This window comes from Strigops habroptila, chromosome 4 (assembly GCF_004027225.2).
Source record: "Strigops habroptila isolate Jane chromosome 4, bStrHab1.2.pri, whole genome shotgun sequence".
Lineage (NCBI taxonomy): Eukaryota > Metazoa > Chordata > Aves > Psittaciformes > Psittacidae > Strigops > Strigops habroptila.
The window spans coordinates 48,885,663-48,910,898 of record NC_046358.1 but is presented as its reverse complement, the minus strand read 5'-3'; the positions used below and the strand labels follow the sequence as shown (position 1 = coordinate 48,910,898).

The 25,236-nt window shown below is 47.6% G+C and overlaps 2 protein-coding genes and 1 non-coding gene across 4 annotated transcripts; 1 reads left to right on the top strand and 2 right to left on the bottom strand.

The window, feature by feature from the left end:
• Nucleotides 1–1,249: 1,249 nt before the first annotated feature.
• Nucleotides 1,250–5,528, bottom strand: RPLP2 (ribosomal protein lateral stalk subunit P2). Of its 2 annotated transcripts, none has more exons than XM_030485369.1 (5): nucleotides 5,344–5,528; nucleotides 4,707–4,830; nucleotides 3,595–3,643; nucleotides 1,802–1,900; nucleotides 1,250–1,371 (listed from the first exon to the last, which is right to left on the bottom strand). In XM_030485369.1, exons 2-5 carry the CDS (start codon nucleotides 4,827–4,829, stop codon nucleotides 1,295–1,297), a joined length of 348 nt encoding a protein of 115 aa, XP_030341229.1. In that variant the 5' UTR covers nucleotide 4,830; nucleotides 5,344–5,528; the 3' UTR covers nucleotides 1,250–1,294. The 2 variants fall into 2 exon arrangements, with proteins under 2 accessions (XP_030341229.1, XP_030341230.1); XM_030485370.1 differs by lacking the exon at nucleotides 5,344–5,528 and adding an exon at nucleotides 5,167–5,300.
• Nucleotides 3,303–3,435, bottom strand: LOC115607775. Its single transcript, XR_003991341.1, has one exon. It is a non-coding gene; the product is annotated as a small nucleolar RNA SNORA52 (small nucleolar RNA).
• A 2,451-nt stretch (nucleotides 5,529–7,979) lies between the features above and the next one.
• PIDD1 (p53-induced death domain protein 1) lies at nucleotides 7,980–25,236 on the top strand. The gene is made up of 18 exons (XM_030485368.1): nucleotides 7,980–8,046; nucleotides 9,443–9,814; nucleotides 11,553–11,966; nucleotides 12,680–12,883; nucleotides 13,747–13,801; nucleotides 14,006–14,207; nucleotides 14,880–15,008; nucleotides 15,316–15,495; nucleotides 16,103–16,250; nucleotides 17,285–17,420; nucleotides 17,652–17,802; nucleotides 18,259–18,316; nucleotides 18,425–18,465; nucleotides 19,360–19,483; nucleotides 20,599–20,717; nucleotides 21,156–21,263; nucleotides 22,211–22,416; nucleotides 23,156–25,236. Exons 2-18 carry the CDS (start codon nucleotides 9,550–9,552, stop codon nucleotides 23,391–23,393), a joined length of 2,778 nt encoding a protein of 925 aa, XP_030341228.1. The 5' UTR covers nucleotides 7,980–8,046; nucleotides 9,443–9,549; the 3' UTR covers nucleotides 23,394–25,236.

The window sequence follows — 25,236 nt, the reverse complement described above, 5'->3', positions numbered from 1 at the left end:
CCTGTAACTCCTTCTTGCAGCAGGCACCAAAGGGCAGCTAGGGTTAGTTGCTTGAATCGCAGCCATTTTGAGGTCTGAGGATCTAAATTTCAACTGTTCCCTCCCTTGGCTACTGTGATGTAACAGGCATTTTCTCTCAGTACACCACAGGGAAATGAAATAGTTTTTGCTACTTACATTTCACCCATCTCCCCTCAGAAGCACTTGCCATGCTTTGTCCAGTGACTCATAACCAACACAGCTCTATCAGCTACTGCTTTCTCCCTCCTCCCCCCCAAAAAACCCCACAACTATCTTAGAAGTTTCGCGGTACGGACTGCTCCAGAATGCCTCTTTTTGACACTATGTGTGCAGACACGGCATGGGAATACCATTGCATGTGCTACCTGTACTCTACCTACTTATGGTGACAGCCAAAGACTGCTGTAGAAGTCAGAGTAAGTCCCCTCCTAGCAGAAGACACCTCAAAAATAAAGCAAAATTTACTGGCCTCCTAAGCTGATGTGTTCTTCTGGGCACACATGCAGTTCTCAGAAAAACACACAAAATGCCATTCTCCTCAAAACAGTTTCTTTCAGATCAAGGTGATTCATGTCGTGATAGTTCAGCTATCCCAGAAGAGCCATTCAGTATAAAGAGCACCCCTGTGTTCATCTCAGTGGCCCATAAAGAGCAGGATGCAGGTTTTCCTTTTTGTCGTTACAGATTCTATGGCAAGCCTGCAGAGGTAACACAAAATCCAAGCATAGCCAAGCATCTCATTAGTGGTGCGCCTAGATCTTGGAAATCTGACACAGCAATGGAATCAGTGCTTTTAGATATCTACAAAAATTACTGTAACTAGCTCTGAAATTATATTACTAGACTATTCCAACCTCCTGTCCATTCACACATTTTGGAATTGATTAAACAGATCCTGAAAAATACAGTCCTTTTATTGCTGCAGAGGTGGGACTCTTCCTCAGGAAATAGGGATGGCAAAATACTATGGAGAAGGTGAACTTTAGTTAATATCGGGTAGATTCAGCTTTCACGTAATGTTTAAGAAATAGCAGTCTCAAAACAAGCACCCAGGTTCATACAAATGTAGCCGTTTCCTACGGACTTTCCAGACAGTTGAGTCCCACAGCTTGTCATAAAATTCACATACCTGTTTCAGACAGAAGAATCAAAGCTTTGTCAGAGCTATTTTACGAACAGCTGTCTGAATCCAATAGCACTTGTATAGTTATAATATAAACTCAATAAAAACATTTTTAACAAAGCATTTTAATAATTTCTCTATAACAAATAATTAATCAAATAGGCCGAATCCCATGTCATCGTCAGATTCTTCAGATTCCTCCTTCTTCTCTTCTTTCTTCTCCTCAGCTGAAGGAAAACAGAAGACCAAGCCAATGGTCAGTATTGACATTTTTTGCATCACAAATTTTTTTTGGTTTCAAAAGACCAAAGGTTTTGGTGTTCTCAGCTTCCATACTATTGGTATTTCAGCCCCCATGGCTCATCTCATTCTCTTTCAATAGCCAAATATAAACATTAAGGGGACATGGACACTACTATTGAAGGGATGTGCTCTACACAGTGAAGTCTGATTCCTGGTTCTAAGCCAGACCAATCTTAAGATGGATAAAGAGCAAATGCTTCCAACTACCCAAAGAAAAGTTAGCTGTTCAGTTTACACTTCAATCACACAGTTAACTGCCAAAGTGGAAAAGCTTTGAAATTTGGACTCAATTGTTAAGATTTTAACAGAGAAAACTGGAGCTGCCTGTAACAATGCCTCTCCACAAATACTCACCGGCAGCAGGGGCAGCAGCTGCAGCAGGAGCAGCAGAGCCCCCTCCAGCAGACACTGCCACAGCTCCCCCAGCCGGCATGCTGGCAAGTTTTCCATTACCTGAGAGGGTCAGAGAAGAAAGTATTTAAATGCCCATCGCAAGCACAGAGGTAAGGTGAAAAGGAAGAGACATGAGAGTGCAGAAAAACAGATACTGTGACTCATGGAATGAACCTGTCATTATTAGCTGAAAAGAACACGAGACTGCACCCATGGTAAGAAAATATAAACTGTTCTGTGAAAAACAAGTTTAAGATTCACAGAGGTTTAGCCTAAGAACACCACCAGCAAGTTATTAGTAAGCTTTCTGCTGTACAAAGCCCCCAATTATTTTTTTTCCCCAAACCTGTTGTATAAAAATAGTGGCAAACACATCCAATTTTAAACATACAGAAAAAGCTGTATGTTTTCCAAATACAGTGTAACAGCCCAGAAATTTATAATTTCAATATACCTCAAAAATAACATATAGGCAGCACTGGCTTCCCACTCCCCCCTTTTTTTTAAGGGTACAGAGAACTGTGAGGGCATGACTGGATCCCACTTACAGGAATGGAGGGGATGGGGGAAAAGATGTATTTATGGCAAAGAGTACAGTATTTTAACCAAATTCTCCAGCACCCTATGAACCCTATTCCATCTCCTTTGAGATTAACAAACTGACTTCTGATTAATGCTTGTCTTTGGAAAGCTAGCTAGTTCTCTGGCATCTGCCTTTCACATACCAAGGGTCCCTTGGCACTCAGAGGTCACGTACTCAGTATGTTTGCCTGTATCCCAATTTCTGAGAATCAGTTTCTAAATAATTCCCTGTTACTTCAAGCTGTAATAAACTAGCCAAGTAAACAAACATGTTTCATATGCATGTCAGTATGTTCTACGAAAACTATTTATTTAAAGAAAGAAAGATAGTACAGAAAGCGATAGCATAAGTGTGTTGTAAGCACATACAATGGCTCCCCGAGGTCTTGAGACCACATGGATAGAAGTATCCAGTTACTGCTCATAACAGCACAGCCAGGCAAAGTCCTGACCACCTTTAAGCAAATACATGCCCTTGTGCCCAAGGACTTGCAAAAAAAGTAGAAATTCATTAACCAAAAACCTTTGCACTACCTCAGCTCTGCTTTATTTTAGCCCTGTGACTCAATGTTAAAAGTTCCAGCTTTGGCAAAAGCCAGCAAGTAAGAGCACAAGCTTCTACAGAAGTCAGCACTCAAGAGTCCTGTCTTAGAGGAAAGGATGCACCAGACATGGGGAGCTCTAGAAGAGACGTGTACTAGAGAGGCTTATATTAACCACAGAGGGTGTAACTCTATCCTTAATGGGAGTTGACACTTATTTACATTTAACAGTCTGTTCTACTTGTTTTACGTAAGTGATGCGATGCCTGCAAATGGGTAAACGCAAAGAAAAAACCTCCCAGAGAATTTGAAGGACAGTTAAATTCTTTCTTTGACCAACATGTCCAGAAAACTACATCATGAGCAGGCTACCAGTCAGCTCATGCATGCTTAAGTTCTCCAGTTTAATGTGGTCCACAAGCGAAACCCAGCAGGTACTGGCACTGACCTGCAGGGAATTAGAATGGACCCGGATTTCAGGCATTTCAGCCGAGATCCAGAATGGAAGTCCTCAACCACAGAGCTAATCTGATGAATAATCAGGGAGCTGGCAACAATTTTGTGTTCTCAGGTCTAAGTTGCCAAAGTAGTAGAGGTAATTACCTGTGACACTCAAGAGACTGTACTTACCCTGAGCAATGACATCCTCGATATTTTTTCCATTCAGCTCACTAATAACCTGTGTAAATGAAGTTTAGAATGTTAATAATTTCAAACCAGTGTGAGTGTAAGCTACATTTAAACAAGTACAGATTAATCATCACGTGCAATGCCTCCATCCTGCTGCTTATACAGCCACAACATTCCTTACTTCTCAGTGGAAGGAACGGGACACTGGAATGAAAACTTCAGCTAAGTCTTTTATACTTTTCTGTGAAAGCTTTTTCATTAAATCTGTTAGCATGTATTTATAACGAATCCAAGGACCTTGCAGAAAGAAGGATACACAGATGTTGTGGAGCCAATTAGGAAACCCCACTGATGGTCTGTAAATCACTGAAGGACTGTCAACATTTCTTGCTTGATTCCCACAGGGAGGCTCTGAAGCGCTAGGTTCTAGACCAAAAACCTCAGAGTCCTGTTCCTAGCATTACCAAATGTTACAGCCAAGCTGGCTATTGTATCCTTGCACTGGAACAGGCAGTCCCAACTTCAATTTTACTACCTTTGTTGTATAACCAGGCATGAGAAAAGCAAAACACAACAGAAATTGATAAAATCTTCCTACATATTATTATTGAATTATCTTAAATATCCATGTTATAATTCGCTTGTTTCTTGGTGAAGAAACAGATGTTTCCTTCCAGTACACTAAGTAAGAATTTATTACTATCAGGCCTTCAAAAGCATTAGCTCTGAATCAGTACCGACCAAAAGCCACATCATTAAATGTTAAGTGCTGAACAGAACTTATTTTCAATACATACTTATCTGTAGCAGCCACCATACCCCTGAAAACTATTAGACTGAATAGCCAGAAGTCAGCAATAACAGACAAAGGAATCTTTGCGGAGGACAGGCATTAAGTAAGAGAGCCAAGGCTTCCACAAAAACGTTGCAAAAATAGTTCTGATCATTTGGCAGTGTCTTATAAATCATGCATGTAATGATCAGTGAATGCCTGAACAAAACAATACTAGTTCAACAACAAGGCAACTACAGAAACACGGAAGCCAAGGGAACAGCTCCAGTGTCTGATGCTGACTGGGCCGTGGCCATCTGGAACTAAGAGGCAACACCACCTTGTTCATGCGTTCATCGTCTGTCTCAATGCCGACGCTGTCGAGGATCTTTTTCAAGTCCTTTGACGTGGGAGACTCGTTGCCACCGAGGACTGCTAGAAGGTAAGCTGCGACGTAACGCATCCTGGAGAACAACAGAATTGGATCTTCAGTGCTAATGAACCGCTGTCGCGTCCTTTCTTTCCTCACGGGGGGAAGGAAACCTCACCCTCCCGGCTACTGCTGCTTTGCTCTGCTTCCGAAGGACACCCCACGGCACGCGCGGCCGCGGGCCAGCCTCCCGCCAGCGCATAACCGCCCGTGAGCACCGCAAAGCCGCAGCGGCTCCCGCCCTGCGCCGGACGCCGCTCCCTCGAGGCCCGAACAGCCCGCCCGGCCTAACGCTGCAGGCGCCCCACACCTCTCCCGAGGGAAAGCGGCACCGAGGCCTCCCGCGCACCTCTTCGCCACCCCGGCTCACCGCGGCCTTCGCCTAGGCCTGCCCTGTGCCCTCCCTCCGCAGGCCCGGCCCGAGAGCGCACATGGCCGCCATTTCCCGCACGCGCTCCCGCCCCACGTGGCCCGGCACGGGCGCCGCGGGTGGGCCGGGAGCGACCACCCCCCGCGGGGAGGGGGGCACGGGCAGCCGCGCGCTTACGTGGGAGGCGACGGCGGCGCGAGAGACAGGCCCGAGACGTGCGCTCGTGATGGCAGCGCGGCAGCGAAAGGGAAGAGGCGGTGCCTCGGCGACGGCTTCTTCCCGTCACCTCGCAACAACGGGCGCTGTCATTGGGCCCAGCAGGCGAGGAGCGCACGGGCCAATGGGGAGCCGCGCGCTTGGCCGGTGCCGCCGCGCGGACAGGGGCGCGTGCGCAGGGCGGGAAGCAGGGGCCCCTCCCTGAGGGAGGAGGCGCTCCCCGGGCCGAGGGGGCGGAGGGGGTGACTCTGCGGCGAGTGGCGGCTGAGAGCCGAGAGCCAGTCAGAGTGCACCGTGTAAAGCACATCCCTTCGTCACCAGAGTGTCTGTGTCCCGTCAGAGCTAACCACAGAATCGTAGAGCAGTTTGGGTTGGAAGGGACCTTCACAGGGCACCCAGTCCAACCCCCTGCAATGAGCAGGGACATCTTCAACTAGATCAGGGTGCTCGGAACCACATCCAGCCTGGCCTTGAATGTCTCAAGGGATAGCGCATCCACCACCTCCCTGGGCAACCTGTGCCAGTGTTTCACCACCCTCCCTGTAAAGAATTTCTTCCTCGTATCCCACCTGAATCTCCCCTCTTTAAAACCATCACCTCTCATCCTATTGCAACAGGCACTGCTAAAGAGTCTGTCCCTATCTTTCTTAAAGGTCCCTTTTAAGAACTGAAAGGCCACAATAAGGTCTCCCTGGAGCCCTCTCTTCTTCAGGCTGAACAACCCCAACTCTCGGCCTTTCCTCACAGGAGAGGTGTTCCCTCCCCCTGACCATTTCTGTCGCCCTCCTCTGGACCTGCTCCAGCAGATCCACCTCTTGTACTGAGGGTGCAGTACTCCATGTGGGGTCTCACCAGAGCAGGGTAGAGGGGCAGTGACGGGAGTTACTGCCCATGCTTGGTTTGCATGATTTCTTCCTGGGTTAGGGAAATGAATGAAAGTGAAAAGTTAATATTGTGCCAGAATCCACTGGACCCAAATAAACCAGAAGTGCTACAGCACTAGGGCGGTGAGGAGGCTTTGGCTGTCCCTGCCTTGCTGCCCTGGAGGCTCCCCAGAAAGCCCAGGTGTGGGTGAGAGTGCTCTCCACTTCTCTAGTGCCTCCAGAAGACAAGCAGGCTCCCAGTTTTATAACTTCAGAGTTATAAAAGTAGGTGCTTCAGAGGAACAGTTAGTTTTCAGCAGTTAGTGTCTACTCCCCACGGGAAGAGCAATTTCTTTCAGGGCACTACAACTAGTGTTCAGCTTTGAGCAAGGGGCACTTCTCCCAGGGGACCGCTGTGCCACAGCATCGAGGCACCAGCTGGAAACTCGCTGTTACAGAAGAGCCCGGCTTTGCCCCTCTCAGTGAAATGGAGAGCAGCACAAACGCTGTGCGGCCTCACCAGGATGCAATGTTAGACCAAACGCTGTCCCTCACTCCAAGGCTGGAGACAGACACCCTTCAGAGTGCATGGGGCAGCAGCCTAGCAGTGGCAGAGCCTTGTGGCTCTGTGCAGGCGAAGACCACCCAGTCGTGTGCCCTCCTGCATTTACAGCCCCTGCTCGTGCTACCCCGCCTCTTATCCAAGGTGGTAACAAATAAAGGTGGAAAATGAACCTAAAACAAGAAGAAAAAAATGGGAAATAATCACAGACAGTCATGGATGGTAACTCAGGAAGCACTTGGCTTGTTTCTTCCTTACAAGAAGGAGACATTTGATAAATACAACACAGTTAAGAGAAACACAAGTAGAACAGACATCTCCAACCATAGCTGACAACAAACTATGCTCTGTTCGGAGGGAGAACTTCTGAAGCAAGAAGCTCAGGACTTCCAAGGACAATGACAGCAGTCTATAGGAAGATATGCTAGGCATGACCTGCACAACATATTGTCTTTGGCCAACTCTGGCTTAGCAGAAACATCTTTGTTCAAGTGCACCGTGCAGGAAAACTGGAGCACACCACCAGGAGCTGCCCGTGCCCCCGTTCCTGCAGAGTGTGAGCCCGGGGGGGGCTGCACCGGGACCAGCGGGGATGCCGAGGCCACGGCGTGTTGGACACCTCTCATTCCGTGACAGCGGGACGCCAGCGCCTGGCTCTCCAGAGCCGCCTGCCCCTTGTCCCGCTGCATCCGGCACCTCCTCCGGATCGTCCCGCCCCGGCGGCGCGGATCAACTGCAAACTTTGCAGGAAGTGCCCGAGCGGGGCCGGGCCGGGCCGAGCCGAACCGAACTGAGCAGGGCTAGGCTGCCGGCACCCAGGGTTTGTGTGCCGGGGACCGGGCGCGGGGGGTGAGACAAGCGTGGCCGTGCTCCGCGGGGCACAGTGCGTGCGCCTGGGCGCTCGGCCGTAGGTCCTGCCGGGAGCCCCCCGGGCTGAGCCTCGGCTCAGGGGCCCGGCGGGGTGCGGGGTCATGGGGGCAGGTGAGGACAGCCGGGAGAGTGCGTGTGGGAGCGTGTGCACGTGTGTGTGTATGTGCACGTGTGTGTGTGTATGTGCACGTGTGTGTGTATGTGCACGTGTGTGTGTATGTGCACGTGTGTGTGTTTGTGTATGTGGACATGTGTGTGTGTATGTGCACAAGGATGCCTGCCCGTGTCCCGTACGTACGCCTAAGGCTGCATTGGTGGTCTCTGAGCCTGTCCAGCCTGTCCAGTTGAGAAGACCAGAAGAGCTGTCTGGTTCGTTCACCATCAGTAGCTTTACAAAGCTATAGCAGATTGTCTGTTTGCTTACCCATATCTGTAAGAGCACTGTGTATGTGTTGTGTACAACCTTTTTGTAAGAAATATGTAGCTTTTTACTAAAGCAGTAGTTTCCATTTACCTGTGCTTCCTGTCCTTAGGTGTCCACAAGGTTTCTGCTCTTCCAGGGAACCAGGTGAGATGCCTCCTCCCAGATTGTGCCTTGGGAACATCAGTGCTGCCATGTCCCACAGGTTACCAGTAGGAAGCACTGCTCCTCAGGGTTTTGCAGGGGCATTAGCTTGCTTCTGCTGGCCTTGGATAATAAAGCCGTTACAAGTTTTTGTAGTTCTGCATCACTCACTCAAAAGAAACTTCTATTTGCGTATTTGATCCAAAGATCTTTAAAAAGAACTGATATCCACACTATTAGCTAGTTTAATTGCCAAGCTCAGGAGGAGCTGCAAAAGATGAAGGAAGTGTGAAGGAAGTTTGTGAGTACTGGTATAAAAACAAGTGTGGTGCCTCTGCTTAGCTTTGCATTACGGTGTGCTGTGATGATAGCGGCTGATTTTGAAAGTCCGGGTGGATGAAAGCTTCTTTACACTAAGAAGGCAGAGGAATAATTAATTTGTTCAGATTCCATACCTCTGCTCCTTCGTGTTCAAATCCTTCTTAGCATGCACTATGTGATCTCTACTTTTCCCCTTTCTCTTTATCCATGGAGGGTGCTGTGAGAGGAGGAAACAAGGACTAGCTGCTAACTAGCCTGCCATGGTGTTGTGCCCGGTTTGCTGCGTTAGAGCATCCCTGCAGAGGCAAATCTGCAAGAGCCCCAGCCCCACTGCGCAGTCCAGTGCTCCTGTGCCACTGACGTGCCTTTTCTACCCCCCTCCTTGGCCCAGCCACATTTGCTCTGCTGCCCTTTGCCCGTTTTCATCTATGCTCACTTTTATCCCATTGGCACACAGTTTCACAACCGGGTTCGATGAGGATCCGTCACAGCCTGCGAGCAGTCTCTGGGCTCTCCTCCTGGCTCAGCTCTCCCTGTCCCTGTTTCCCCCCTACACTTGTAAAGATTCCCACTGAGACACCTTGAAATCTGCATAAGGCATAGGCATTTACATTTATATCTTTTAAGGTTAATATTGCTATTTATTTTGGTGGTGGTTAATTGCTCCATTCCCTGCTGACATGTCGGCAGGGAGAACTCATAGGTTTTCCCTAGGAGGAGAAACCTCTGTGGCATCTGTCACCCTGCATTTCTGTGCCCACGAAGCTTTCAATAATGTATGTGTAATCCTTCCTCTCCTCTTGCTGTGATTATCAGCTGTTTTCAGCTGCCCTGGATTGGGGCAGGAAGCCTTCACTGTGCACTTATGTTCTCTTTCAGACCCATCTTTCCTCCTCCTCCTTGTCCCGGCTGCCTCGTGGTGCCACCAGTGCCTGCCTGCCTGGCAAGTCAGAGCATGTCTGGACCCTGTGGACGAGCTGCAGAAGATGGCAGAGCTGCTGGGGCTCAGAGACGAGTGCAGGGAGGGGGCTTTGGGGGCTCCTGCGCTTGCTGCCTCCTGCCTTGCAGACAACAGGCTGAACCTGGATGTGTATCTTGACGGCTGCCGCAGGTTCCGCCAGCTGTTTGAGGGGCGACAGGGAGAGGTGCTCCAGGTGGAGTTCCTCCGGCTCAGCAGCAATGATCACCTCCTTGGCACCACGCTGGACATCCTTCCTCATCTAAAGCACCTGAAATCCCTGGTGATCAAAGGTAAATTCCATCCAACTTTTCTAGGCTCAGCTTTTTCTTATTTTAAACCTCCTCCGTACATCTGCAGGACAAACTGCCCTTGGAATTGTTTTGTTCTAGTGCCCCTTACGGCAGCTTTGGCTCTTAGTCTTGCTCAGATTTGCATGCAGATTTCAACGAGATACAGTTTCTAAGACCTTTATTTCCTTCCTTTGTTTCTACAGCTGCCTGGGGAGCGGGTTTTGGAGTCTGGTTGGGTTGATGCTGCAACATTTTCTTAAGTCATCCTCTGGAAGAAGAGCATTTTTTGCACAGTTGTGCAAGGAGAGGGGGATTGAAAGGTGTTGGATATTTTGGTAAATGTTCAGCCTCTCTTTAATTTTTGGGAGTATAACAAGCTGTTTTAGCTGTGTTTCCATCTGAATCAATCCTAGCTTAATCCTTGCTTAATCTCAGTGGGTGTAGGTTTAACAGAGTTCAAGACAGACCAGAAGAGGATACTCAACATTTTATCAAAAGTATGACTCAGGGTGTGCACATAATTATGTGCAAGGTGTAATAACTGTGATAACTATAAATATCAGATCATTCTTTGACTTTCTCATCTCTTTATTATAGAAGGATCTCAATACAAGTGGTGTAATTTCCCTATCAGACAGACTGAACCGTTTGCTCTTTGGGAGGTGGAATTTTAAAAAGAAAAAAAAGAAAAATGAGAGAAAAGAGGGGGAGTTTGTGGCCAGATTTCAGGGTTCTACCTGAAAACTGAAAAGGCTGAGGTTCGTTTCTGTATCTGCCACGGATTTTTCATGTTAATGATTTCATTTGTCTTTTTCCCTTTTAGTAAGGTGGGGTAACAGCAATACCTTTTATTGGGCTTTTTTGTGACATGTACACACCCCCTGAGCATCCTGAAGTGCAATAAAATAGTTTGCTAATATTTCCTTGTGTACAAATTGCAACGTGCCTGTTAGTTTGATTGTTCTAAATTTTTATCATTCTGCAGCATAAAAAATGTTTGGTGCCCTCTGCTGTATGTGTATACAAATAGACAGCAGAGGAGGGGGCGTGATGAAGAAGTGGAGAGTTTTGGAAGTTTTCCTTTTGTTCACTTGACTTACTTTCCAGGGGTGCAGCCCTTCTCCAGTCTGAGTGTCACAGGCTGGGGGGAGGACTTGTGTCCTTTCCTCTTTGTGCTGTCTGGCCTACACAATACTGAATTACCTGTTTTTTTCCCCCACATTTTCACTGCTTTCCTCATGTCTGCTCTCCAGTCTTGCAAGGGCAGATCTCAGTCCTCAGGGCTGTTTGTCACTCAACAGCATGGGTAAGGAATGGAGGGCAAGGAATGTCTCCTTAGTTCAGAAAGTGTGGTGTATTGGCCACTGGTGCTGGTAGGGAAGGAGAGTAGAAGACTTGGAGGAATATGAGCCACCCTGCTGAGGGGTGGTAGATACGTGGAGTGGCCTGGCTCTTTCTGAGCTTCGACTCCGGATGTGTTTAGCAGAGCTCTACTTGTTGACTGTGGCATCTCTTGATTTCATAACAGGTCTTCATCATTATACCCCCTTTCACTGATCAGGAAATGGAGGCAAGGAGCAGAAAACCCATTTCTGTATGAGTAGTTTGTAATCAGTGCTGCTCACGGGGATCAGTAGCTCCCCATCTTCTGGGTCTCTGTGCTAAGGAATCTCACGTGAGGCTGTTGAGGTATCCCTGTAGCATATTGACCTCTTCCTCCACTTCCCTCCGCACCCAGGTGGTCATGCCAGGGATGAGTTTGGTTCATGTCAGCATGGCTCCCTGACAAGCTTACCACCAGACATGGGGAACCTGAGGTGTCTCACTCACCTGGATCTCACCTTCAACAGCCTCTCCACCTTGCCCAGCTGCATCCTTCATCTCTCCAGCCTTCGTGTGCTCCTGGTGAGCCACAACAGACTGGTGGCACTCCCTGAGGACTTTGGGTCTCTGAGCAAGCTGACTTTCTTCTCTGCTATGAAAAATCAGCTGAAGGACTTACCTCGGAGCATTGGGGACCTAGCAGTGCTGCAGGAGCTGGATCTCTCTGAAAATGCTTTGGAATTCATTCCTGAAGAAGTGGGGAATCTGCATAACTGCACAGAGCTGGATCTCTCCGGGAATCGCTTACCAAGGATCCCAGACTCCTTAGGTATATGTTTTCTAGGGGAAATAAAGGACATGGGCTTGCCAAGCTTTTGGTACAGTCTAGGACCCCTGAGGCCCTTGGTCTCTGTCCCCAGAGTTGTTAGCACAGAACATCTGTTACGTTAGATCCAAATGGGAGGGATATCCAGAAGAAGCATGCTTGCTTCAGTCAGTCCCTTTAAGCATTAACATCCCTCTGGACCATGCTTTCTGCTTCTGTGGATCAGCAAGACTGACAAGATTTCAATACAACTTAGAGTAACTCAGGATCTGGCCTGGCTAGTTTTGGGTAGCACCCAAGTCTGGAAACAGAAGAGCTGGAGTTTCATGGGATGCAAATCTGGGCTTGAAATCATGCTGTCTGGTGTGGACCAGTCCACATAACCAGGCTCTGGTTTCTGCTGCCCACCTTCCTGGCTCTTGGGTCCTGTATTACTCTGTGCCTGGGGTTGTCATTGATGCTGTTACAGAAGCATCTCACATCCATACTTGTAGCTGGGTACTGAAAAGCAGAGGATGGAGGAGGCTGCCTTGCCTCTCAGCTAATTCCCTGCACCCCTTTATTGTGTGAGCTAAAGAGATGTTTGGGCTCTTGTACTTTTCCTTTATTGTGTGTCTGTACATGTGATGAGGAGAGCAGGGGTGGAGGGTGTTAGAACTTACGTGTGATGCAATTAACAGCATGGATGGGGGGTCACTTCTTGTTCTAACCCGCAGCCAATTTGAAGTCTCTGCGGCGGCTGCACCTCCACAGCAATCTTCTGGTGACGGTCCCTGCCTCGCTTGCCAGCCTGCCCAACTTGTCCAGGCTTGATCTGCAGAATAATTGCCTCCTTGCTGTCCCCCCCGAGATCCAGACCTTGCCATTCGTGCGCCTCCGAGGCAATCCCTTAGGAGAAACTGAGCCATCCCCACAGGCTGGTAATTGCAAGGCTTCTGCTGCTCTGGGTTCTGACCAGCTGCTCCCTCCCTCAGCCCAGCATGGTGTGGATGGGTTTGGATTAGAGAACACGAGCAGGGGGGAATCAGATCAGTATTTATTTGTCTGGAATAATTATTAGGTTGTAAGGATACAGACGGTACTAGTTCTCTTTTTACAAGCCCAAGCCTAGTCTGAAGGGCTCAGTGGTCCCTGGAATTAGGCTTTCTAGGAAAGGTTTTACAGTGGAAGTGAAAATGGGATTCACAGGAGGCGGATCAGGAGAGGCCCCTAAAGGGGTCCAGCCTTTTTAGAGGAGGCAAGCACCAGTTCTTGGGCTTGCTGCATGGCCCTAAGGTGGTGGTGGCTCATGCTAGAAGCACAGAGAGCAATAAGAAGTCATTCAGCTGTGCAGTTACCTCCTGCTTCCCTGTGGTTCCCAGGCTGCAGAGGAGCAGCTCCTTGTCCAAGATGGAGGTAATGAATGAGCGGGAATCTGAGCAGGGTGTCCTAATGGTGCTCACAGTCACAAGAGCAAGCGCAGATTCCCAGGGGTGGCCCCAGGCAATCGAACATGGCCCTGAGAGCTGCAGGGGGTGGTGGATTGAAATATTTTCTATATTCCCTCAGCTTCTGAGTTTTCCTGGGGGAGAATCGGCATTTCCAGTGTGTCTTGGGACCTCTAAGTCTCTTCACATCCTGCTACTTGGTCTGAAGCCTGCTGCAGTGTGAACAGGGTTCCTTTAATGACTTCTGTCAGATTAGGATTAAGCCAAAGCTGAAATACAAGTTAAACCTTTCTTGTCTACCCTGATTTAAGTAACATCTGTGTCCTCCCTCTATCCAAACCTTCTTATTGCCGCAGATGAATCCAGTGCTGGAAGACTACGAAGACTCTTCCTTGCATCAGGAGAGGACAGGTAAGACTCTGTTACCAATAATTTATATAACAGTCATGTAACAAGGTCCCAGGCAAGATTGGTGTATGGTGGGTATTGCACGTATGTGTAGGAGCTTACGGCCTCAGTAAGCCAGTCAAACGAAAGGTTGGAGATTCTTGTGTGGATTTTTGGAGGGCTGAAGTCATTGCATGGTGTCATACATTCATGCATTTTTTCTGGAAGCTTTACTGTCACCTCTGAAGGCTGCAAAGTGGTCCTGGCCTGTGGCATCCATTTCTACTTTCCACCGGGGGCTGCCTCTGACCCTCTGCAGATCTGCTGCCGAACTCTGGCACCGGACCCTCAGTGGGTAAAGCTGCGACACCATGATGTGCTGCTGAGTAGAGTCCTGGAGCTGCAGCCTCATGGGGTCAAATTCCAGCAGGTGAGGACGCATCCAGGCCACCTCCTGATCAATCTGCCTCTGCAGTAGCTTGGCAGAGTCTTCTGAGAGAGTCTTTTGGGACTTTTGAGAGCGCTACCCCCATCACTGCTGCTTTTAAGTAGCTGCAGGACTGCCTTTCAAAGAAGCACCACTGCAAAGACTCAGAAAGGACACAGCCAGCTTCTCTGGCACTGTGCTGGTCTGCCTCCTTTGCCTTCCCCACTGTTCCTGCTTGAGCTGAGCTATAACCTTCCTCACTCACCTCCTGTGCCAGAAGATAAGTGCTGTTCCAGCCTTTGGTCTTAGCCTGGAAGGAGAATAGTTCGCATCCTTCTCTAAAAGTCTGATTGTGTGGTTTTCATGCAAGCTGGTGAGTACTTACACCACCAGCCCCATCATGGCTGACAGCAGCTCACTGCAAAAGTTGCTTTGCCCTTACTGCCCACAAGCTGCAGAACTCTTCCTGCCATCACACTACATAGTGGGCCTGATCTCTCATATCACCTCCCTGGTGGCTGCAGGTCAGAGCAGGTTCCTATCTCCTCTTCCACTCCCTGCATACAGGCCATGCTTTGCCCTCCCCCTCCTCATCTGCGCAGGAAGCCACAGAGCAGAGCTAGGCTTGGTTTTATACTTTTCTACTCGTGTCTCACAGGAATGCTTTTTTGCCAGGAGGTGCAGATCTCGATGCCATATGCCTCCCCTCAGACCCTTCACCAGCGTGAGGTGGTAGTTCGGACCTTTAGTGGGCAGAGCTGGAGTGATTTGAGAACAAGAGCGAAGCAGAAGAGAAAATCAAAGGTAAGCAGATTGGAACAACCAGTGACACACATGTTTCTGTTCCCCTCTTTGGTTTTGCCCAGCCATGAGTGAGCCCATTTGAAACATCTCATGAGCTGTGTTTTGACCAGCTGCTATAAAATGTAGATTTCAGCTCCAGGATTCCTCTCATGGAGGTGTGTCTCCTGACGGTGATGAGTTGCACTCTGCCATGCATCATCCCTGTTCTAGTGCTTTCATCTGCTCAGCTGCTACTGGCACCTATTTTCTTACCTTTATTGTATTATATGTCTATATGTTTTCTTTTCTTCCCTGTCTTCTGTTACAGAAGCATGTGGCTCACTGCAGTGTCCTTCACTTCTCTTGGTTCCTCGTTGTGGCTCGACTTGTGCAAAATGAATGCAAAGTGCCAGCAGAGGGGACACTGCTCTTTTCCAGTGTGGATCCAAACATCAAAGTGACCTTTCCTCCTGGAGTCACTGAAGAACCTCGCACTGTCGAGATGCAGGTATGCACGCTTTAAAAAACAAACTGTGGTAAGCTCTAGTGCAGCTGTTGTCCTATGCTATGTAGCGGGGCTGAAGGTGAGATGTCTGCCCTAGGGTAATTCGTGTCTGACATGGATGCTTCATGGGCTGACCCATCTCAGATCACCTTCTGGTTTAGCTTCCCTGCCTGCAAAATGGGCTGTGCTCCTAGCTGCCCTGTGTGGGAAAGGGATCTCTGGCAGATAAGCAGGTAGCTGCTGTGAAGGGAACACAAGGATATTTTGCTTCTTGTTCCCTTGCGAAACATACTGTGATTGGAAGAACAGCTTAGTGAGTGAGACTGGGGTGGGGGGTTACTCATATGGGTCTAATTCTAAAGCTACCCACTAAAATGAACTTCCGTAGAGTTGCTAGGTAGTGCTAAATGCTGCTATAATTCCTTGGTCTGTCCCAGCTTGCCTGGTTGACACCAGAGCAGACTTCAGCCAGAGTTCACTGTGCTTCCATTTCTCACTGGGCCCTGAGCCAAGAGCAGCGTTTGCCATCTGAGTAATGGGGGACTGAGTAAGTGATGTGGGAATTTGGGTGCCTGCCTGCTCAGCTCACCATGCTGTCTTCCTCATCCAGGTGCTGCCAGTGTCTGCAGGAGAGATAGAGGAAATCACAGCCGATGCAGGGTGCAGAGCCAGTCCCCTGCTCTGCCTCTCCCAGGACTCCCTGGTGGACTTTCTCAGGCCAGTAAGAATTCAGCTGCCCCTCCCACCCGGGGTCACAGGTCAGTTTATTCCCAAAATTGGCAAAGAGAAGTGCTGCATGTAGAAAACCAGGAGTGGCAAGCTGGGAATTTTGTTTGCCTCTCCTGTTCCTGATAAAGCTTGCTGCTTTTCCTGCGGGAGCAGCAAAGTGTGTCTGCTGTGTGAGTGGTGGTGCAGGGTGGTGGGAGCTGAAGGTAGTTCAGATCCAGCAGATCAGCACTGGGCATCACAGACCAGCAGCACAGGCTGGGAGACTGGGTTGGCATATGGATTTCTCTGCCAAACTGCATGTGTATTTAGACTGCTGGGTTTGGTATGATGTGTTGGAGAGGCACTCCTGCCAACAGAGGAGATGCTTTGTTAAAGGGCTTTGATTCATGATTGGGAATAGCTTGAAGCAGGTAATGAAGGTGCTGCCTTCAGGGGTCTGCCTTCTCTCCTACTTGCTTGCTCATGAACCAGTTGCCAAGCCACTGCTGTTAAAAGTGTATGATCACACACTAAGCCATTTCCCACTCTGAATACTGCTATAAACAGCAAACAGCCACAATCCCTTGCCAGGGATTCTTCTGTTTGCATGCTGAATACCCTGTGTCTCCTAAATCCTATTTTGTTTGACCTTTCCTAGCTCTCCTGTGAAGAAGTAAAATCTTTTTGGGTGCAGATTGGCCTTGATTGTAACACTACCTGCTATTTATATGTCTGAAGCACATCAGCATTGAAAAGTCTGTCAAATGAATGTTTAGAAAGAGAGAACTTAATAGCCTCAGATATTGGTGATGGGAATTGTCTAATGAATCTGTTGGAAATCAGCACACTGTCAGTTCAAGTCTGCATATTCTGCCAGAATATCCTGGAAGCATTGGGAGTACCCTTATCCTTTTATTGCTGCTCTTCTTCGGCCAAAGTTCAGTCCTGGATGCTGAAGAGAACGTCACAGGCCTTAATTTGGTGCTTTTACAAAGTGAATCACCCAAAAGTGTGGCTGGGTTTGTAAAGCCATGAATAAAGGCTTCTGCTGCATCTAGCATCTCTTGATTGTTGTTGTCTTTAGGCATAAATTTGGATCAGTCAAGGCTGCATCTTCTCCACGGTGATCTGGAGGGCCAGATCTGGGATGACATTACCAGTCAGGTGGTGCTGGAATTTACCCATCTTTATGCAGTGTTTGAAGTCACCCACTTCTCCTGGTAAGTGTAGGATTAGTCCTGAGGAAAAGGTGGAATGTTTGTCAGTCTTGCTTTTCCCATACTCTGACCAGGGTTCATGCTATTAACCCTACCTGTTCGCTTTTCCCTTTGCAAGCCAGGCCCAGCTTAGCTCTGTGTCTCTACCCATCATGTTTTACAGTCTCATGGGTGTGACAGTGGCTTCTCTTCCTAGGCAGGATCCCTCCTTTTTCTTAATTCCTTCTCTGCCAGGTATTGGCTGTGGTACACCACCAAGACCTACATTGGAGGCATTGCCAAGAAAGTCTATGAGCGTCTGCGTATGTACCAGGTGAACTTCATTGCTCTGCAGAGGAAGAAGGACCCCGAGCAAGTCCTGCTACAGTGTGTCCCCAAGCACAAGGTCTGGTCTAGGTTGCATTGTCTTGCTCCTGAGCTTCCTGGGCCTCCCTTTGTAGGATGTCAGGGCAGCAGTGGATCCTGTTCAGTGCCGCAGGGTCATGGCTGGGGTATGCTGTCACCACACTGTGTTGGTACTGTGATACTGGGTCACTGTGGTCTGGGAGAAGAAGGAAAACTCATTCTACATAGCTGTGCGTGGCACGCAGGGATTTCCTCCCATGCAAACCTTGAGGACTGGGCTGCTGAAATCAGCTGAGCCACAGTAACAGGCCGTGTGTGTGCTGTTAGCATCCAGTGAACATGAGGCAAAACATGTTGGCTTAAACTTCAGCCAAAGATACTAAAGTTCATATATCACTTGTCTGACATGGGCTAGTCGTGTGGGCAGAAGCACTGCTTTGGTTTCAGCTGGAGTGGTTAGAAATGGTGCTCTTCCCATGTTCCTTGCTGTTTACAGTTCAAGCAGAGGAACAGAACATACGAGCCCTCCTTAATCTGCTTCAGTGCAACACCAGGTTAGTTTAATGCTATTAGTTTGAGCTAATCTGGCTGACTTTGTATGGAAGAAGATGGGAAGGAGATGGGAAGTGCTCATGCATTCTCTTTTGCCACCTCTGCCCTAGGGATATCTGCCCTCAGCGGTGTTGCTTCAGATGTTAGCAAAGTAAGTGTTCGTCTGTGTGTGTAGAGCTTGACAGACAGTGCAGCTCAGTGAGGTGAGGGTTATTTTATGCCAGAACTTGGCTGCGTACCCAACTCTGCATAATCCTCTGCTCTGGTTACTCCTTTTCTTTATTTGTTCTCCTGTATTGAAATTACCTGTGGGGAAAGACACCTGTAAGGATTCTTTTTATCTTGTATTCTGGGCTAAACTTGTTTCCAGAGAAGGCAGCAATGGCACTCACAATGAGATCGGGGTTTGGGGTGTCTATATTCCTGCCAGGGATGGTCATGGGGTGAGAAAGAAGATTTATGGATACAAATAGCAAGAAGAAAAGACACCTCAGCTCTAGGCTGACCCTTGCGCTGCCTCTGAGCTCCCAGGTCTGCCAGTGTGATCACTGAAAAGCCAAAATTACTTTTTGGCTGAAAAGCCAAAATTACTTTTCTGGTGTTCTCAGCTGTGTGCTATTGTAGCATGTGGCTTTTTGCAGAGAAAATGTCTTTTAATGGCATGCTGTGAGGGGGATAAGGTAGCAAGTGAATCCCTCCCTGTCTTTGAAGGTTGCTGTCCTGTCAAAATAGATAGAGACATTGCTGAAAATACTTTTTGAATGGCAGCTTTGGGATGGCCTATCTTTGTTTGTCCACATAGGCTTTTCTGCTTTTTGCTTGAGAAGAGGAATGTGGAAGCCACAAAACTCAGAGCACCACCTCCTTGTCTGTAGTGAATGTACCTGGGATAGGAGGGGGTGGGTGTTCATTTGTTCACATCCTTTCCGTGTAAAATGGACCTCCCCTGTTGAAGGTGAGGGGAACATCATGGGCATAGGGACATTGGTCAGGGGACAGACATGCTTCAGACCAAACATGGGGTCCTGTGTTGTCATCTTGTCAGGTTGACCCAGTGCTGAAGAAGCTGCAGGATCGCTATCGAGGACCTGAGCCATCCGACATGGTGGAGATGTTTGAGGGAGAGCAGTTTTTTGCAGCTTTTGAGGGAGGCATCAGCATCGATATGGGTATGGTACTACTGGGCTCCTTTCTGCCCCTGCCTTCTGTGCGTGCTTCTGTTGGCGGCTGTACTCCTTCTTCCATAGCATTCCTCTCTGTCTCCAGCTTGCCCACAACTCACAGCAGCCAGCCCATGGACATTGAACTTGTCACATTCTCTGGTCAGCCAGCTTTTGTGTCTACTTTTCTCAGTGAAAGTGCCACTTGCAGGCTTTCATTTCCTCTCATGTTGTAGCCTGCAGAGGGCAATAGCCAAGTGTGTTTATTTTATGACTGATCCACTTCTGCAGCCAGCTATGCCTCTGAGAGAACACATTAAGATTTTTTTTTGGAGAAGGTATTTCTGAAATAATCCAGAGTAAAGAATTCCCTGTAATGGAGCTACTTGAAGAGAAGGGAAGAAGGAGCAGGACCAAAACTCAAGGCGGTGTTTTATGCTCCAGTGTATCTAGACCTGTTACAGCTGCAAACTGAGCCATTTTGTGCAAAACCTGAACATACAGCTCAGTTTCACTGCAGTAAATTAAGCACAACTCTTTAAAGAATGATAAAATGCACAGGTCTTTCAGTTCATGAGTTCATGAGGCCAGAGCCTGTCCATCTGCCCTGCTTTAGGCTGGACTCTTAAGTCATTTCTTGATAATTACATACATGAATGTTGTACCTGATTATATTTTTTTCCCTGTAGCTCTACTCTTATTTCTGCACTCACTGCAGAAATGGTGAAGATAGACCTATTTTTGTGCATTACAGGATGCTATTGCTGCTGATTCTACCTTCCGAAGGACCAAAGGACAGAGTGGACCAAGGATGGGAGGGAAATCGGATGGACTTGACTCCATCTGAATGTCTTGCTTGGCCTTGCCTTCCATTCTTGAACTCGATCTCCACCTTGTGGCCATTCTCCTTTTTCACCTGTAGGACATGCTTTCTCCACAGCGTGTCTTCTGCTTTCTGGTGTTACCCAGCGAGGAAGCGGGGCGGGGTTAACGATTCTTTCAGGCATGAGTAGAAGCAGTAGATGGTAGCATGGAGGCTGCTAGTGGAGGATGGGCTGTTGGTCAGGCTTGAAAAGCTGCACATTTTTCTGCACAACTTGAGCGTTTGCTGCTTCTCTGCACAGATCGCCCAGACTGTGTGGATGGACGTCTGTCGTTTATTTTTTACTCCCACTTGAAGAACATGAAGGAAATCTATGTGACTTCCCCTGTGGACAGGAAGGACCAAGCTGTAAAGGGCCAGGTGAGCAACCAGTTACATTGACTCTTTGTTTCCTCCTTCATCATCATCATCATCATCATCATTGCTTTTACAATGCTCCTCATAATAATCTCTGAGTGCCAGGCATGACTCTTTTCCTCTCCTCTTTCCCTTGGCTTTGCATGTCAGCAACTAAACCCTGAATAAACAAGAATAGTAGTCTTGAAGGATCACTCATCACTTAACTCTCTCACTTACGTTCCTGCCATTAACTCTCGGGGTGTTGGCAGTAAGTCCAGCCTTTATGGCAGAACCTCAGTGCTCCTCCCAGTTGCACTTAATTGGGAGGCCATATCTGTGGACTGAGGATAGGTGAGAAATGCCGAATTCATTCCTTCCCAGACAGAAAAGACATGGTGCAAACAGGCTTGGCCAGTGTGCTTGAACCTGAGCCTCACTGCATGCTTTCTGTTTGCAAAGGTCTCTTTCTACCGAGGGGCAATTCCTGAGAGCATCCCTGAAGAGGCCAGCAGGAGGAGGAAAGGACCAGACTCCCTCTGGCTCGTTACTCTGCCCATCAAACTGCCTGTGAGTTGTTTTGTCTCCTACAGAAAAAATAATCTAGATGGGGTAAGAGCATGGGGTAAGAGCATGACCTTTCTGCTCAGCTGATTTTGTCCTCTACCATGAGAACAGATGCAATGAATGACTGCGAGAAATGGCTGCCCAACCATGTCATGGTGGGGATTTCCCAGTCTCCATGAGCTCTTCTGAGAAGAGAAACATGGATAGCAGGGAGTGGTCTCCATCTCTCCTGCTCATCTTTCCTGTCAGCCACAGGCTTGTTGGATAGGTGGTCAGAGAGGGTGGATCCTTTGGATGAATGAGGGATGTACAACAGGAGGAAGCTCGCTGTAATTAAGGGAAGTGTCTGGTTTGTTTCTAAATTTCTTAGTCACGCAGCTCATGCAACAGGAAAAAAGAAAGGCCCAGAGTAAGGTAGTTAGACTGGGTTTGAATACAGGCGTTGAGTATAAGTATTCTGGTGTGAGCCACTGGGCTTTAAAGGCTAGGCTGTATGTTACAGTGAGAAATACAACTTTTGCTTATGGAATTTAATTGATTTTTAAGAAGCTTTAAACAATAAATAGCTTTGTAGGCTGAATGCTTCCCTTCAGATCATGTGCCATGATCTCACATCCCCTTCTGACACATGCAACCTCAACTACAAATCTAGACTAAGTCTCTCTGAGACAAATATGCTTTGCGGAGATGGTTCATTGAAAATGTTCTGCAAAGACAAGAAAGGAAATTTCCAGTGTGAGCTATGACCGTGAACGCTATGATTTGATGTTTTTCAGAGGCAGTAAGCATTGCTGGTCATTGCCAGTGTGAGTGCTCCTTGCTTCTTACAGCCTGACTCTTAAAGGCCCAAATATTCCTTCCTCCCTAGTAGGAGACTGAATGGCCAGACACTGTCCTCTACAGAAACAATTTGTTTAGCGTGTTCTCTCTCCCTCTTCTCTGTGACACAGCGACTGAAGCCCCGCTGGGGTGAGAACCCTGGTCCCCTGAATGGCTTCTCCTTCCCTCCCTTGAACCTGGGCAATGCTGAGACTGGCTACCTGACACAGGCCAACCTGCTGAGCATTGCCAGGCGTGTGGGAGCTGACTGGCAGACCATCGGCCTGAACCTGGGCTTGACCTATCAGCAGATTGAGCGCATTGGATACAATCACAGGTAAGATAGGACACAGAGACCAACAGCGATGCATTCTATCTATCTATCTATCTATCTATCTATCTATCTATCTAATAGTATAAATTAGTGCTTGGTTGGTTCAAAGTTTTTCCACTGGAATTGTTTCACTGGATAAAAGATGGGTTGACTAATGGTTCTTCTCAAAACATTACCTTTTGGTTTTTTTATGGAAAACTGATTATTTTGTCTTGCCATTATAAAACAAAGCTGCATGTTTGAAAAACAAAATTGGGAAATAACAAACCTGAAGAGCTTTGTAGTTCAGATGAGTCACATTCCTGTTTTGTTCTGTGATCTGGATTCCTGGCCAGATTCCATCTCTGACAATGAGCAGTGGTCTATGGCATTAATTGTGAATATCATCTTATTCAAAAAGAGTTTGCGGTACGTCATGGGACGTGCAGTCTGATCAAAAAACCAGAGCAGGAGGAGAGTATTAGACTTGTTATGACCAAAGTACTGTTCCTGTGGGGAATTTACATTCAAAAGCAGAATGCTTTAATTTGCTATTTCCATTAGGAAAACATTTTATAGAGAGATTTGAGTGCAGGAACTGCAGCTTCTGTATGGGTGGGGAAAAAGGAGGCCCACCGAGTGCTTTGTGTGTCTGGATGGCTTCTTTGGGCCTCCAGTCATGGGTTAGGACTCAGGTAAGGCCTCTTTGGGTTGCTAGTCAGGAGAGTGTGTTGGTTACTTCTGTGTTTCTCTGTTTCTTCAGAGAGGACCTTGACAAGCAGATCCTGGACATGCTTTTCTCATGGGCTCAGCAAAACTCAGAGGATCCTGACTGTGTGAGCAAGCTGATTACAGCCATGAAAGAGAGTGGCCGCCAGGACATCGCCGATGAGGTTGAAACCATCATTGAGCTGGGCCGTCAGAAATACAGGGAGTCCATCCGCCGGGTGGGCTTGGAGCAGGAAAGCAGCACTGAGGACTCTGCAATAGCTATGGTGTAGCACCAAGCACAAGGAACTGGGTTTCATATGAGGTCTCTCTGCATAGCTGGAGAGACAATGTCTTGATGCTGCTCCCACCTCAAGGGTCAGTGTCTTCCGAGGGAGCTGGACATGGATTTACTTGTGAACAGACTACTGAGCTCTCTTGGGTCTATACTCACATGCCACTTTGGCCAGTCCCAGGCAGTTTACAGTGCGTTTATGAGACTTTACTGTAATTCCATCTCTTGACCCTGAGCTTTAGATTTCAGAAACATGGAGAAATTCAGAGACTGAAGTGTCTGTCAGCTGAGTGGTGGCTGAAGTAGCCATTAATGAATTAATACTCATGTTACATATATCTATGTATAACTTATTCCTGAAACTCTGTTCTGCTGGAAACACTGGATGGGAGCATTTGGGTGTGTTTGTGCTCCAGTGCTTGGTGGGAAACGAGGTGCAGTCGTGATGTGAGTTGTGGTGCAGTGGAGACTGTTCAGCTATTTCTGTTAATGCTGTGTTTTGCTCATATGAAAATGTGAACTGTATTCGTCATGAAAATGCTTTCTGTTTTCTGCCAAATCTCTTCCAGTTCCCTCAAGCCCAAACCAAGCCCAAAGTATTAGTGGGGAAAAGAGAAGAAACAAATTTCTAGCAGAATTGCTCTTGGGTATTTTGTTCTGTTCCAAAAGCTATTTTGGAACAAATAAAACTTCACATTGTCTCTAGGCTGCTGCACCTGCAAAGCTTTTTAGATGAGACCTACGCACTGCTGGCCTTTGAGAGAGCTCCAGTTTTAGTTTACAAATAAGTAAAAATCCATAACTCTGCTGTTCTGAGACAGACTCTAATTAACGTGAAAGAAAAATTTCCCTTGCAGCTTCAGAGGGATATTCCTCACATCCTCCCAGTGAAATATGCAGGTGTAGTAGTGAAGGTTGGTGGAAAGCATGACTTAAGTTTGCTTTTTAAAAACTGGTCTGGCCAGCTGGGAATAGGCACTGTTGTGGGATTGGCTTTAACAGTGCTGAGCTAATCTCCCAGTTTTGCAGTCTGAACAATTTGTATAAGGCTGGAAGTGTTTATTGCTTTTTAACTGCTCAATCATTGACTACTAACGTGCCCTTCTCTTCCTGTTCCCCATCTCATAATGGGCCTCAGCTAATGACCCACTAATGACCGAGGGAAATGTCATGCAAGCTTTTTGAAAGACTACGGTAATCTAAGTAACCTCAGCTCTTTCAAGGCAGGTTTGGATTCAGCTTAGCTCTCTAAGCAATGTTTAAAGGGCTATTCTCAGTCTGAAAAACAGAAGTTTGCATAAAAATGCCAGATTGCAACACCCAGAGCTGCAGGTCTGAGAAGTCCTGCTGTTTTCTTACCCCTGTGAAGAATCATCGGTGAATTCCCTGCTGCTGTGTTTCAGACCTGCTGTCAGGACTGTTGAGAGGCATAAAATCGTTCTGCTTTTGGGGTTAGGGGTTTTTTGGTTGGTTGGTTGGTTGTTTTGGTTTGGTTTTGGGTTTGTTTGGGGTTTTTTTTAGGCCATTCTAACATCTTAGCCCATGGAGTAATTAGTGTCCAGTCCAGAGCACTGGACAAAGACTTGCAGACTTGAGTTGTCACCTCGGGTTCAGGGACTCCGTCAGAGCTGATTTCTTAGGCCATGCTGCCCTTCAAGTCTCATGTTGGGTTCAAGTCAGCAGTTCTCTTTTGTATGTATGTTTTCTCTGGTAGGCTGTGTCATGTGTTCTTGTGTGTAATTTTGATGTATACCAATAGATATTTGTTCTTTCCTCCAGTTTTGGAGAGATGCATTTGAGCATGTTGCTCTTACTAGGAATAAAACAAGCACTTAACTGTT

Excerpts from the sequence above, each read along its gene's own strand:
- RPLP2 (XM_030485369.1), bottom strand. The coding sequence starts at position 4,829 with ATGCGTTACGTCGCAGCTTACCTTCTAGCAGTCCTCGGTGGCAACGAG. Across the intron at positions 1,901-3,594 it reads CGAGGATGTCATTGCTCAGG|GTAATGGAAAACTTGCCAGC; the intron begins GTAAGTACAGTC and ends TGACCCTCTCAG. Across the intron at positions 1,372-1,801 it reads AGCTGCTGCCCCTGCTGCCG|CTGAGGAGAAGAAAGAAGAG; the intron begins GTGAGTATTTGT and ends GTTTTCCTTCAG.
- PIDD1 (XM_030485368.1), top strand. The coding sequence starts at position 9,550 with ATGGCAGAGCTGCTGGGGCTCAGAGACGAGTGCAGGGAGGGGGCTTTG. Across the intron at positions 15,009-15,315 it reads AGCAGAAGAGAAAATCAAAG|AAGCATGTGGCTCACTGCAG; the intron begins GTAAGCAGATTG and ends CTTCTGTTACAG. Across the intron at positions 17,803-18,258 it reads AGTGTGTCCCCAAGCACAAG|TTCAAGCAGAGGAACAGAAC; the intron begins GTCTGGTCTAGG and ends TGCTGTTTACAG.